The following is a 13453-nucleotide window of genomic DNA, read 5'->3' as shown; positions in this document are numbered from 1 at the left end:
AATGTTAAATGATCCTTACATTTCTAAGATAAACTCAGCTTGGGCATGATGCATATATCTGTTTGGCTAATATTTTATTTAGGATTCTCACATCTAATTTCACAAGCAGGGTTGGTCTATGATTTTCCTGTGAATGCACTTTGTAAAGGGAAAGGAGCCGTCTCGGGTCTCAAGTGTCTGTCTCCGATGATCTGCCCACCTCGGCTTCCCTCTCTCCCAGTCTCTGTCTCTTTCTCAGGGTCTCTATCTGTCCCTCCCCATACACACTGCTTTGGCTTGAGGGTGGTTGGCCAAGGGGGTGCCCTCTCAGGGGACAGAGAGTGGGAGGCTCCCCCAGGCCTCCGAGGGAGCCTCAGGGGTTGGGAGCTAGAGAGCCTGGGACCAGCCAAACAGCCATTGCTCCTCGGCCCCTTGCTGAAAAGCGAGGCTTGACAGAAATCCCTGCTCTGTTCTTCTCAGCCCCACACACTCAGCCCTCAGAGGAAGTGGCTAAAAAGGAGCTGGGGTCAGGGGTTAATGACCCCATTGTGCTCAGGGCTGACGGATGGTCCTGCTTGTCAGGGACACCCCCTCATCCTTGGAGGGAGGGGCTCCGCTGGCCTTTGATAACCATTGGGGGCCACCTTCCTGCTGGGGGGTGCCAGGCTAGCCTCTTTGGTGGGGTCTGGTCTGCTGAGGCCCTGGCACGTAGCCCTCTGCCCCCTCTCTACACCCACCCCATTCTCTACATGGGGCTACAGGGAGCCACGGAGGGGGGTGCTGACCGAGGGAACTGCCCATGGCCCTCAACCATCAATCTTGGGCGCCTGGCACAGGCCTGGGCCACGCCAGCCCTGTCCATCTTCTGGACAATTGTACCCTCAGAAGTGACCTGGCGAAGCCCAGCTCTCCCACATTTTGGATGGGGAAACCGAAGGGGTGGCTTGGGCAGGAACATGACCAGGAATAGAACCAGGTCGTGTGACTTCCTGCCCAGATGTGCCAGGATGGGGCCAGCACTGGGACATGGAGGCAAAGCAGACACAGTCTCTCCCTCGAGGGACTCACAGGCTGGAAGTGGAGGATCAGCATGTCAACCAAAAATTATAACAGAGGAATAGGGGGTACCAGAAAAGGGAACCCCAGCCGAGCCAGGAAGCCAGGGAGGCTTCCAGGAGGAGAAGATGCTGGGGCTGATTCTTTTTTCTTTTACTTTTCTTTTCTTTCTTTCTTTCTTTCTTTCTTTTCTTTTTTTTTTTGAGACAGAGGCTCGTTCTGTCGCCCAGGCTGCAGTGCAGTGGCACAATCTCAGCTCACTGCAACCTCTGCCTCCTGGGTTCCAGCGATTCTCCTGCCTCCAGCCTCCTACGTAGCTACCACCACGCCCGGCTAATTTTTTGTATTTTTAGTAGAGACGGGTTTCACCATGTTGGCCAGGCTGGTCTCAAACTCCTGACCTCAGATGATCTGCCCACCTCAGCCTCCCAAAGTGCTGGGATTACAGGCATGAGCCACCGTGTCTGGCCTTATTTTTTATTATTTATTTATTTTTGAGAAAAAGTCTTGCTCTGTCTCCCATACTGGAGTTCAGTGGCACAATATTGGCTCACTACAGGCTTGACCTCCCAGGCTCAAGCAATCTTCCCACTTCAACCCCCCAAGTAGCTGAGACCACAGGTGTGTGCCACGACACCCAGTTAATTTTTTAAATTTTTTGGAGAGATGAGGTCTCACTACATTGCCCAGGCTGGTCTCAAACTCTAAGGCTCAAGCAATCTTCCTGTGGGGCTGATTCTTAAAGGGGGAGTAGAAGTTAGACCAAAGTAGATGGGGACAGCAAAGAAAGGTATTCCAGGCAGAGGGAACAGCATATGCAAAGGCATAGACTAAAACCAGCTGTGAGAATCACAGCAGTTCAGCAGTGAGGGAGGAGGCTAAGGAGGCCAGCAGAGGTCAGGTTTTCCAGGGCCTCACATATCGTGTTAAGAAGTAAGATGTTGGCCAGGCCCGGTGGCTCACGCCTGTAATCCCAGCACTTCGGCAGGCCAAGGCAGGCAGATCACCTGAGGTCAGGAGTTCGAGACCAGCCTGGCCAACATGGTGAAACCCTGTCTCTACTGAAAATACAAAAATTAGCTGGGCATGATGGCATGGGTCTGTAATCCCAGCTACTCAGGAGGCTGAGGCAAGAGAATCGCTTGAACCCGGGAAGCAGAGGTTGCAGTAAGCCGAGATCGCCACTGCACTCCAGCCTGGGCGTCACAGCGAAACTCTGTCTCAAAAAAAAAAGGCTGGGCATGGTGGCTCATGCCTATAATCTCAGCACTTTGGGAGGCCGAGGCAGGCGGATCACAAGGTCAAGAGATCGAGACCATCCTGGCCAACATGGTGAAACCCCGTCTCTACTAAAAATACAAAAGTTAGCTGGGCATGGTGGCAGGCGCCTGTAATCCCAGCTACTTGGGAGGCTGAGGCAGGAGAATCACTTGAACATGGGAAGCGGAGGTTGCAGTGAGCCAAGATCGTGCCACTGTACTCCAGCCTGGCAGCAGAGTGAGACCTCTGCCTCAAAAAAAAAAAAAAAAAAAAGTAAGATGTTAAGATGTTTAGACTCGGCAGTTAGTTTGTTACTTGTGTGGCATTGACCATTGACCCTTCAAACACACTTGTGGCCCCAAGTTCCTCCTGGTGCTACAAAAAAAATAAATCCTCATAGGCATCATTTTTAGTGGCCATGTCATATTCTGTCACAGGATTATGCTATGATGCACTTTACCAATCCTCTACTGGTTTGTGTTTTGTTTTTGTTTTTTTGAGACAGAGTCCTGCTCTCTGACCCAGGCTGGAGTGCAGTGGTATGATCTTGGCTCACTGCAACCTCCGCCTAACGGGTTCAAGCGAATTTTGTGCCTCAGTCTCCCTAGTAGCTGGGATTACAGGCACCCGCCACCACGCCCGGCTAATTTTTGTATTTTTAGTAGAGACGGGGTTTCACCATGTTGGCCAGGCTGGTCTTGAACTCATGACCTCAGGTGATCCGGCCGCCTCGGCCTCCCAAAGTGCTGGGATTGCAGGCATGAGCCACTGCGCCTGGCCGTAATCCTCTACTGTTGATTAAGGTTGTGGCCAGTTATTCACAATTACATCGCAATACAGATCTTTGGGCATGAATCTTTATTTATACCTAGTTTGCTTTAACAAAGTGTCATACAAATGTAGCTGCCATTTGCATGAAGTCATCACAGCCACCAAACCAGCAGAGCATCCGTGTGTCCTTCAACAAGTGCCCCATAGGTGTCACGTCTGTGTTATACAGTGGCTCTAGGGCCTCCCTTGAAATTTGGCTGCAAATTTCAAGGTTATCGACAAAACCAACTTACCACCTGTCTTCTCTCTTCCTGGGCCCTCTCTCTTCACATGCACCTTTCTAATTCACCTCCAGCCTAGGAAATGGAAGCACCCAAGGCATCAGGACTGTGTCAAAAGGAAGAATAAATGGACTTCGAGTGGGTCAATGAGGCACAGGAGGGGCTCGCTCAGGACGAAGTGCCTGATTTGGGTCCAGGGTCAGGGGAACTCTCCCCAGCCCCAGTGGGAGTGTGTGTGCATAGGGGTAGTGGTGGAGAGATGGCTCCCTGTGGGTAGTTAGGGGAAAGTGCTTTGGATCTGCCCAGAGCATACAGGCATAAGGGCAAACTGACTAAGGCCCTACTGTGTGCTGAGCCTGGTGGAGTGGAGGGCAGTGACAGGTACAGCCTGGGTGGGAGAGGGAGGTGCAGTCCTCAGCTGAGGGATTGGGCTGGGGGCCTGGGGAAGCACCGGGAGCTACCTAGCCTCTCTCAGTTCTCCTCAGTATCCACACCAGGTACACTGATGACAAGTTGCCCAGGACCAGGCAGGGGCACCTCTGAAAAGCTGTAAATAAACCCACAGAGGACAGGCCCCTTGCTCCCCAGGCCAGGGGCACATGGCCGGCACTCGGAGCTCTCAAAAGAGAAAGAACAACCCTGTTTCAGCACCACCCACCCTTTCTGGTCCCCAAGGCTTCCTTCTTCTGGGACCTTCAGTAGAGACAGTAAACCCCCTGAAGCCCTACACTCCTGACACCCCTCCTCTATTGCAGAGAGGAGAGGCCATTGGACAGGGCCCCTTGGCCTCCCCTCCGGCCACCAGCTTTGCAGCTCTCAGCCCTCACCCCACCTGCTGCCCCCCTGGGAGTGGGGGGTCCCCACCCAGCTCTAGAACCCTCCATCTCTGCAGGAGCCCCTCTCCCACTGGCCCACCCCTCTTCTGTGTGGTCAGCAGCTCTTCTCCCCTCTACCCATTCCTTCCTCTCAGCCCAGAAAATAAGAACAGCTATTGCTCTACTCCTTCTCCCTTCCCAGCCCAGCTTCCCCAAAGAACTGTCTACTAGCTGTCTGCACTTCCTTCCCTCCCGAATGCTTGTGACCCTGCTCTGGAGAAGGTGCCATGGCATGGGAAGGCACTCTCCCAAACCCTCTCCTCCTCGTCTCTCCAGGCCACTTTGCTGGCCACCCCACCCTCCTGGACAGTGCGGCTCCTTCTCTGACCCCTCCAGGTGGGCGGGGCAGGCCTGCAGACTTCTTCCTTCCTCTTTTCATTCTCCCACTGGCTCACACCCAGGGGGTCCCTGGAGCCTCTTCACAGTCCCCATCCTGGCACAGGCCATGGGTCAGTCACAGCCCCTGGGCACCAGGGCACCCTGGGCCTCCCGGCCTCAGTTGGGTTGTGGAGGGAGGAGCCAAGTGTGACCATCACAGAGATCATCCGGGGCCTCCAGCCCATGACCTGCAGGGACTAGGAGGACCAGGAGGAAGGCAGCCACTGTGTGCTCCTGGACCCAAGCAGACACCAGGGTTCCTCTAGGAGGGGCTGGGGCACCAAACTTCTGGGTGATCTGCTGGCTGGGCCCTTGTTCCTCCAGGAAGAGCAGTTGAGACACTATCCTACCCCATCCTTCCCCAACCCCTCCCCAAAGTCATATGCAGCAAGCCTCCAAAAATTGGTGGTTGGGGTTTACTGCTTCCTGAGGTGGAGTAATCTCCACCCAGGGGCAAAAATGTCCAAGTACAAATATTCTCTTTCTCTCTCTCTTGCTTTTTGATAACAGCTTTATTGAGGTGAAATTCAAATACCATACAATTCATACAGTTAAAGCATACAATTCAGTGGTTTTTCACATATTCACAGAGTTGTGCAATATTTTCACAGTCATTTTAGAATATTTTCATCACCCAAAAAAGAAAGCCTGTGCCCGTTAGCCGTGATCCTTCCCAGCCCCCAGCCCCAGCCCACCACTCACCCACATTCCTTTCTCTACAGATTTGCCTATTCCAATATTGCAGACTTAATGTCTCTTGCCTCAGTTTCCCCAACTATAAAATGGGGGTGATAATGGTACCTCCAATTTGATAATGGTTGGGAGGGTTCAATGAGTTAACGTAAGGATGCAGGATGAGGTCTGTACAGAGTCAAGGCTATGTAACGTCTACTGTCGTTATTACTTGACCTTGGCTAGGTGTCCGGGGGCTGGAGCTCTTCCACCGCCCACAAGCCTTCCACTTGCCCCATGAGCTCATTCCGCCCTCCCCTCCATCCCCCGCCTGGATCCTCTCCTAGACTCCAGACATCCCAACAGTCCCTCCCCAAGCCTGTCTGTCCTGCTGTGTCCCTCACTCAGGAGATGGAATGACCTTCCATCTGGTCACCTGGGCCAGAAACTGAGGGGTGTCCTTGAAACCTCCCTCCCCCTGTGCCTGCCCCCGCCATCTGGTCCATCAGTCTAGACCATGTCCTCACATCCCTTCCCTGGCGGCCGCCTTGACCAGTCCCCACCACCAGCACTAGTCACCAGCCTGGCTCTGGCATTCCATGTACTTCCGTCCACCATGCATTGGTCACGGGGCTTCAGGCGAGTCACTCCTCTCTGAGCCGCCGCCTCCTGGAAAATAACACAGGGATAACTACGGTGCCGTCTTCCTTCACTGTGTTGAGGATGACATGAATGAAATACATGAAGAACTTCAGCCTTTGATCAACGTCACTGTTGTCATCATTATTCTCTCTCCTCTGGCTGACTTGACCACTCCTGCCCAGGGTCCTTGCCCCCATGTTCCCCTTGGCACATCCTCCACACGTTTTATAAAAGCTGCCATTACGGAGCGCTGACCACGTGCAGGACAGCAAGCCCAAACTGCCATGCTCCCTTCACCATCACAACATGCCCACCAGGCAGGTGCCAGTGCCCTCGTTCACAAAGGAGGAAACTGAAGCTGAAGGACCCCCGCAGGAGTTAACCATTGCCTCTGGATACACCGCTGGCATCTGTGTATTGATTCAAAGCATTTACTGAACATCTACTGTGTGCTGGCACTGAGCTAGGTGCTAGGAAAACAGTAATAAACCAGACTGGCATATGGTCAGCCCATATGGTGACAACCTTTCTAGAACACAAATCTGACTCCCTTGAAATCCTACAGTGACCACCCCACTGCCCTCAGGATCTAGTCCCCAGACCTTCCCAGGCCACCCTTGGTCCTCAGGAGCTCCCTGCTGACCTCTGTAGCCACTTTGCTGACTGCTCCTCCCCCTGCTGCCTCTCCCACCACCCCTGCCAGGCCCTCTGCTCCAGCCCATGGCCTGGGGTGCCTCTCCCCACCAGTTTTGCCATTCACATCTGCTTTCCTACCCTTTTCTCAATTTCTTTCTTTTTTTTTTTTTGAGACAGGGTCTCACTGGCCCCCAGGCTGGGGTGCCATGGTGTGATCTCGGCTCACTGCAGCTTTGACCTCACAGGTTCAAGTGATCCTCTGGCCTCAGCCTTCGAAGTAGCTGGGACCACTGGGACCACAGGCATACACCACCATGATTAGCTAATTTTTAAATCTTTTTATAGAGACAGAGTCTCCCTATGTTGCCCAAGCTGGTCTCCAACTCCTTGGCCTCAAGTGATCCTCCCACCTCACCCTACTAAAGTGCTGGGACTACAGGTGTGAGCCACCACACCTGACTCCATTTCTCATTTTCATTGCCTGCAGAACTTTTACTGTCTCTTGAGACTTTATTCACAGTCACCTCCTCCAGGAAGCCTTCCTTTCTCAACTTCAGGTTAGGCGCTCCTGGGTAGCCCAGGCCCCCTCTTGCAGCACAGGGGCTCTTCACTGATTTGTCTGTCTTCCTTGAGGGCCGCCAGGGTCTCGCTGAACTCAATGGCCCTCGCCCTGCCCCTGCCCGCCACCCCGTCCAGTTCCGGGTGCTCGGGTTTCCTCTCTGGGTGTCTGTGCGCGGCTGGAATGCCAAGGTTCTTCGCCAGCAGTGCCTTTGCTTCCTTTGCGCGTCTGTGGAGGCAGGGCTGGTGCAGGGGTGGAAGGGGTGCCTCTTGGGAGCAGCTGCGTACAACCTGCCAGGGCTCTGGCTCCTGGGCCTGGGTGAACTGCCCAGGTCTCCATCCTTCCCCTCCCCCGGGCACCGGCTCTCACAAGGCGGGGGTGGCTGCCCTGGGAAGAGAGGATCTGCCCTGGAGTCAACTGGATGAGCGCCCAGTCCTGGCTGTGGAGCCTCTCTGTGCCTCAGTTTCCTCATCTGAAAATGGCATCATCAGCCGTCCCCACCCACCTTGCAGGGCTGTGAGGGGACGTGGGCAGGGACAGTGGACAGAAATTGTGTCCCCGGAGGGCAGACTCTTCATTGTCTCGCTGGCTTCCTGACATTCCTATCTAGGACAAGTTGTGTTTCAGTTTCCAAAAATTCCGGTACATTTGGTTTTAGGCTTTGTCTCGGGAGACAGCCCCATCTGGTGCTTCCCACGGGTGGGAGCGGGTGCAGAGACGGCTCTTTCTGGAGGGGCTGGTTCCCAGCGGCGGCCCCCTCAAGCGCAGTCCACTCAGTCGTCAGAGGGGAGTCGCTCCCGGGAGGCAAAGGCCGCGGGAAATGGCGGAGGGCTGCCTCTTGTCCCATGCAGGGACGAGGCCTGGCGCGGAGGCTGGGGACGGGAGGGTCCTGCCACTCCCTGGGGGACGCAAGGTGGGTCACGGACGTCCTGTGGAGCCCCAGCCGCCCCCTACGACTGCCCCGGCCCCGAGAACCCCGGGAAAGGCCAGGCCGCCCTGAGGGCCGCTCGCAAGATGGCGGCCGCCAGTGCAGGCGCTGGGAGAGGGAGGGCGCCGCGGCCGCCACGGTCAGCGCGCAGCCCCGGGGTGCGGGCGCCGGCGGGGGGAGGAGGGAGTTGGGGTGGGTGGGGGGCCGGGAAGAGCCAGTGAGAGGGGCAGGGAGGGGAACAAAAGGTCCCTTTGTGGCGCTGCGGGAGAAGAGGGAGCGCATTACCCAATGCCCAGAAGCCATGTTGGTAACAAGAGAACCATTCTCTGCCTCACTTGGAAAACAACTTGGAGCAGAGAGAGACAGGGAGAGATTTAACCCCATGGGCGCGGGCGCAAGGGGCTCGAGGCCACGGCGGAAGGTGGGGAGGAGCGAGGGCACACTCAAGGCCTGGACGACCAATCTCTCAATCCGTCCCATCCTGTGCCCGGGTGGCTCCTGGGTCCAGAGCCCATCATGGTCGCCAGGTCAAACCCCAGCCGCCCTGTGACCCGGCCAGAGCCATGGCTTCCACCTGCCTGGGCCCGGCCTGGTCCTTTCCCCCAAGCCGCTTGCTCCAAGCTCTGGGGCCTGGCCCACCCTAACCTCAAGAGGACGCCCTCTGAATCCTCACATCCTCTGGCTTCAGATCCCAAAGCTGGTCCTGGTTCCAGGGCCACCAGGGCTCCATTAGCCTCCTGATACTGACAGGGAGCTTGTCCCTTCCATCTTTGCACAGTTTGCCTTTCAGAACGTTTTTCCTAAAATTTAATCACATTTTTTCTTTCCCCACCCCAGCTTTCTCCCCTTCCCCCACCTTCTACCCCCCAACACTGGCTCTCAGGCTCCCAGAGAGGCCATCTGATAATAGGCAAGTTGTTCTAAAAGAAGCTACTGTTCATGAGCACCTACTGTGCTTAGGGTACTTCCCACACGCTGACTTGATGACCCTTGCTACTTCCGGCCAACCTGCATGAAGTGAGCTGCTGTCTCTCCGCTGAGGCTACTTATTCAAAAAGCACCTCACACAGGGCCACACATAGGAGGCACTCCATGAACAAAGGATAGGAAGAGTTGGGAGGCCGAGGTGGGTGGATCACGAGGTCAGGAGATCAAGACTATCCTGGCCAACGTGGTGAAACCTCATCTCTACTAAAAATACAAAAATTAGCCAGGAATGGTGGCACGTGCCTGTAGTCCCAGCTACTCAGGAGGCTGAGGCTGGAGAATCGCGTGAACCCAGGAGGTGGAGGTTGCAGTGAGCTGAGATGGTGCCACTGCACTCCAGCCTGGGCAACAGAGGGAGACTCCGTCTCAAAAAAAAAAAAAGATAGGAGATAGGAAGAGGCCAGGCATTGGCCAGGAAGTGGCTCACAGCTGCATTCCCAGCACTTTGGGAGACCAAAGCAGAGGACTGCTTGAGGCCAAGAGTTCAAGACCAGCCTGGGCAACATAGCAAGATCCCCATCTCTACAAAAAAAAAAAAAAAAAAAAAAAAGCCGAGCATGGTGGTGTGCACCTGTAGTCCCAGCTACTCTAGAGGCTGAGGCGGGAGGATCGCTTGAGCCCAGGAGTTCAAGGCTGCAGTGAGCCAAGATTGCGCCACTGCACTCTGGCCTGGAAGACAGAGTGACACCTTGTCTCAAAAATAACATGACATAACATAACATAACATAACATAACATAAGGTTGCTCATTAGCAGAATAAAAAGGTCAGTCCTTCCTTCCTTCCACAAACACTGATTGAGCAGTGGCCATGTGCCCAGCTCTGGGGCTACAGCAGTGGACATAACAGACCAGCTTACCCTCACGGAGCAGATATTCTCCTCTCTCCTCAGGAAGATGCATAGTATACAAGTAAACCTACAAGCTAACATCAGGCAGCCATGAGTTCCAGAATAAAAAACAAAGCAGGGTAAAGGTGGAGAGAGATGGGTGGGGTGTTATGTTAGACATGGTGGTCAGAGAAGACCCCTGCAAGAGTATGACCTTTGACAAAGATCTGAAAGAAGAGAGGAAGGATGTCTGGGGAAAGAATGTTCCAGCCGGTGGCAACAGCACAAAAGGCCTGAGAGGGAATGTGCTGTTGAGTTTAGGAACAGCCAGGAGGCCAGTGTGTGGGAAAAGGAGTCAGACACGTGGGGTTGGAGGGCCCAGCTCTGAACGCTGGGGGAAGGCTAGGCATGAGGGGCCCATTGGGGCTTTGAGCAGGGGATGGTGTGGTCTGAACTCCATCACAACAGGACTCTCTGGAGGTCAAGGTCAGAAACTGAGAGACCCACAGTTCTTGGCCACAGCCCTCCTTACCCCCTCTCTCCCATCCCTTGCAGCCACTCCTCCCCGGTTGCCCACCCCTCCTAAATGAGATCCAAATCATTCTTTCAGTAAGTGTTTGCTGAGCATCTAGTATGTGCTAAGAATGGGCCTGTTCCTCTAGGACAGGTTCCTAAGGAGAGCAGCCTTGCCCCTGAGGGCGGTTCACTAATGGGGGCTTCCAGGCCCCTGAAGGGGAAAGTTGCCTGTGGACTTCCTGGTTGCACAGAAGGAAGCCTCTCCTTCGGGGAATTTTTAAAGCTTCTCAAAGGACTCTGAGGACATTCCCTGCCCCACCAGCCTCATGGTGCCGTGACATCAGCAAATGGCCTAGAAAAGCAGGGGCTCGGCTGGGTGCGGTGGCTCACACCTGTAATCCCAGCACTTTGGGAGGCTGAGGCAGGTGGATCACCTGAGGTCAGGGGCTCGAGACCAGCCTGGTCAACATGGCAAAACCCCGTCTCTACTAAAAATACAAAAACTTAGCCAGGTGCAGTGGCAGACGCCTATAATCCCAGCTACTTGGGAGGCTGAGGCAGGAGAATTGCTTGAACCCGGGAGGCGGAGGTTGCATTGAGCCAAGATCCTGCCACTGCACTCCAGCCTGCGCAACAGATCGAGACTCTGTCTCAAAAAAAAAAAAAAAGAAAAGCAGGGGCTCAGTGCCTCACCTCTGACCTCAGGCTGGTTCCCAGCCTCCCAGGGCCTCAGTTTCCTCATCAGTAAAACCACACCCACCCTGGAGCTTTGTGGGTTCATCAAAAGAAGGCAGCTTGCCCTATGGGGGCAGGAAGGGGGCTCTGAGACGTGAGGCTGCAACTCATGGTCACCCAGCTGGGAAGGGGCAGCAACTCCCACCCGCTCCCGCCAGGGCTTCCCCTCCTCTTCTGCTGTTCCCAGTGGCCCGGCGGGTGCCTCAGTTCAGCCATGGTTATGAAGCAGATGCATATGAAGTGCCTGCGGGTGTCAGGCAGCACCTGGAGAGTGAGGTGGGGCAGTCATGCAGAAAGTGGTGATAGTAGCAGGGGGTTTCAGATGGCAGAGAGGCCGGTGGGCAGGAGAGGGAGGCTGCATGGCCCCGAGGACAGGAGCAGGATAGACTGAGGGATTGCAAATGAACAGAAAAGAAATGTGCTCCTGCCAGGCCCCCTGCCCTGGGAAGGGAAGAGAGCGACCCCTGATTCCCACTTGCCCCACTGACTTGCTCTAGACCGTTGGGCAGCAGCCCCTTGGCCTGTTAGGCCTCAGCATCCTCATCTGTCAAATGGGCTTATCCCTCTCGTCCCATAGGATGGTGCTGAGAATCAGGCAAGGTGAGGGGTATGTACACACCACACTGGATGTAAAGGCCTCGGAGGCGCCTGTTGTTAACAGTTAATGGGCTCCAGATGTGCACCATTTACAGAATAACCCACCATGGTGAGTTTGTGCCACAGGCGATGCCACAGAAGGGTGTGAGACCGAGAGAGAGAGACACACACAGGGGGGGAGAGAGAGATGGCTATGGCAGAGAGCAGGGAAGGCTTCCTAGAAGAAGCAAGACCTACACTATGTGTGTTATGGAGGGATGGGCAGGATTTGCAGAGGCCAAGAGGTGTGGGGAGCGCTTAGGTGGAAGGACCAGCACAAGGGAATCTGCTTGGGGAGTGGGGAGGGATGTCAGCCCCCTGGCTAGCAAGGTGGGGTGGGGAGGCTGGGGTGGGATCCTGGAAAGCCCCAGCTCGTCCTAGGCCAGGGCCCCAGGTCTCACCTCCCACCACTCCCAGCCCTGGGCCGAAAGCTCCCAACTGGTTTCTCCTCTGGCCGCTGCTCAAGCCCTGCCCCCACCTCCAGTGCGCTCCGTGTCTCTGCTGGCTGCTTCTGACTCATTGTTCCGAGCTGCGCAGGCACAACCCCCTCCAGAAAGTCCAGGCTGACAGGTCTCCCCTGGGATTAGTTCATTCTGTCCCAAGGGGAAGCTGCTATTATTATCCCCATTTTACAGAGGGGGACATTGAGGCTCAGAGAGGGGTCCAGGGCTGCACGGCTGGTGTCACCGCTGGGATTTCAACTCCAAGTGGCCTGGCTCTCCTTTGAGCTCTTGGCTGCCTCCGCACCCCGCCCCATGCTGGGCACTTCGGTCTCCTTAGAGCTGGTGCAGGAGGTCGCTGGTTTTGCATTATCCCCTCCCCCGCTTCTTGGAGGAGGAAGCTGGAGCCCAGAGAAGGGTTGGGACCTGCCTGCCGCCACGTGGCCAGGAAGTGGCCGAGCAGATTCTGAAGCCAGGAGTGGCTGACCCCACTCCTCTATGACAGGCCTGGGGAAGCTGCCAGGCCTGGGACGCAGGGGTGCATGGAAGGGAAGAGGCTGTGGCCCGAGGCCCAGTGAGAGCCCAGTGCAGCCCTGGAAGGCGGAAAAGACAACTAGTGGGGATGAGGAGCAGCGTGGACAGGCCCAAGGAGCTGGGGGACAGATGGTGGTGGTGAGGCAGCAAGGCTGAAACGGTGGAAGTAGAGGAAGCAGAAGGGGAGGCGGAAGGAGCTGACAAGGGGAGTCGGGAGGACACCAAGGGGCCATGCCAAGCCCTAGGTTTTGGGGCACCCCTGCCCTGTCCGGGTTTGGCCCCAGCCACTTGACCCCTGGGATGGTGCAGGGAATAGGGGTCAGCGGCGGTCACAACCTCTCTTGACTCCCAGAATCAAAGGGGTTGGGGCCCCAAGTGGGCAGCAAACTTAGAGTCAGCATGGGTCACGAGGAGTCGCCCAGTGCCCTCGTCCACGTCACACCCTCTCCCAGCGAGCACAGGACAGAAGCCTTGAGGCCCTTCCACGGGCACTGTCGTCAGTCAGTGGAGTCACATGGGGGGCAGGCAGCGGGGCCGTGACGCCTTCCGGTGGCTTCCCCACATCCACCCCTCCCCTCAGGATCCTGCCACCGCTCTTGGAAAACAACTGAGGAAATCAAGTGGAAACACAAATCCGCCACCCAGTCCCTCCCGCTCCCCCGGGGCCAGATCCCATCCCCCAACCCCCACTGCACTGGGGGATCAGGCTTGGCCTCAGAGGCTGTGCCAGCCCAGCAGGGC

The 13453-nt window shown here is 55.8% G+C and overlaps 1 protein-coding gene across 3 annotated transcripts in view; it reads right to left on the bottom strand.

Annotated features, from left to right (window-relative positions):
• Positions 1-3358: 3358 nt before the first annotated feature.
• The window catches only part of POLR2F (RNA polymerase II, I and III subunit F), an 87936-nt gene continuing 77841 nt past the window's right edge, over positions 3359-13453 (bottom strand). For 2 of the 3 annotated variants that reach the window (XM_034948668.3, XM_034948669.3), the window contains one exon: positions 5094-5941. Coding sequence is in view for 1 of the 3 variants with exons in the window: in XM_034948669.3 (XP_034804560.1) it covers positions 5917-5941 (25 nt within the window). In the remaining 2 variants the exon portion in view is untranslated. Of the gene's footprint in view, positions 3423-5093; positions 5942-13453 lie in introns of those variants that run through there. The other variant, XM_063603288.1, reaches the window with a different exon arrangement.

The sequence above is a fragment of the Pan paniscus genome, chromosome 23 (genome assembly GCF_029289425.2).
Source record: "Pan paniscus chromosome 23, NHGRI_mPanPan1-v2.0_pri, whole genome shotgun sequence".
NCBI lineage: Eukaryota > Metazoa > Chordata > Mammalia > Primates > Hominidae > Pan > Pan paniscus.
The sequence above is the reverse complement of the archived record's forward strand: the minus strand, read 5'-3'. Positions and strand labels throughout refer to the sequence as shown.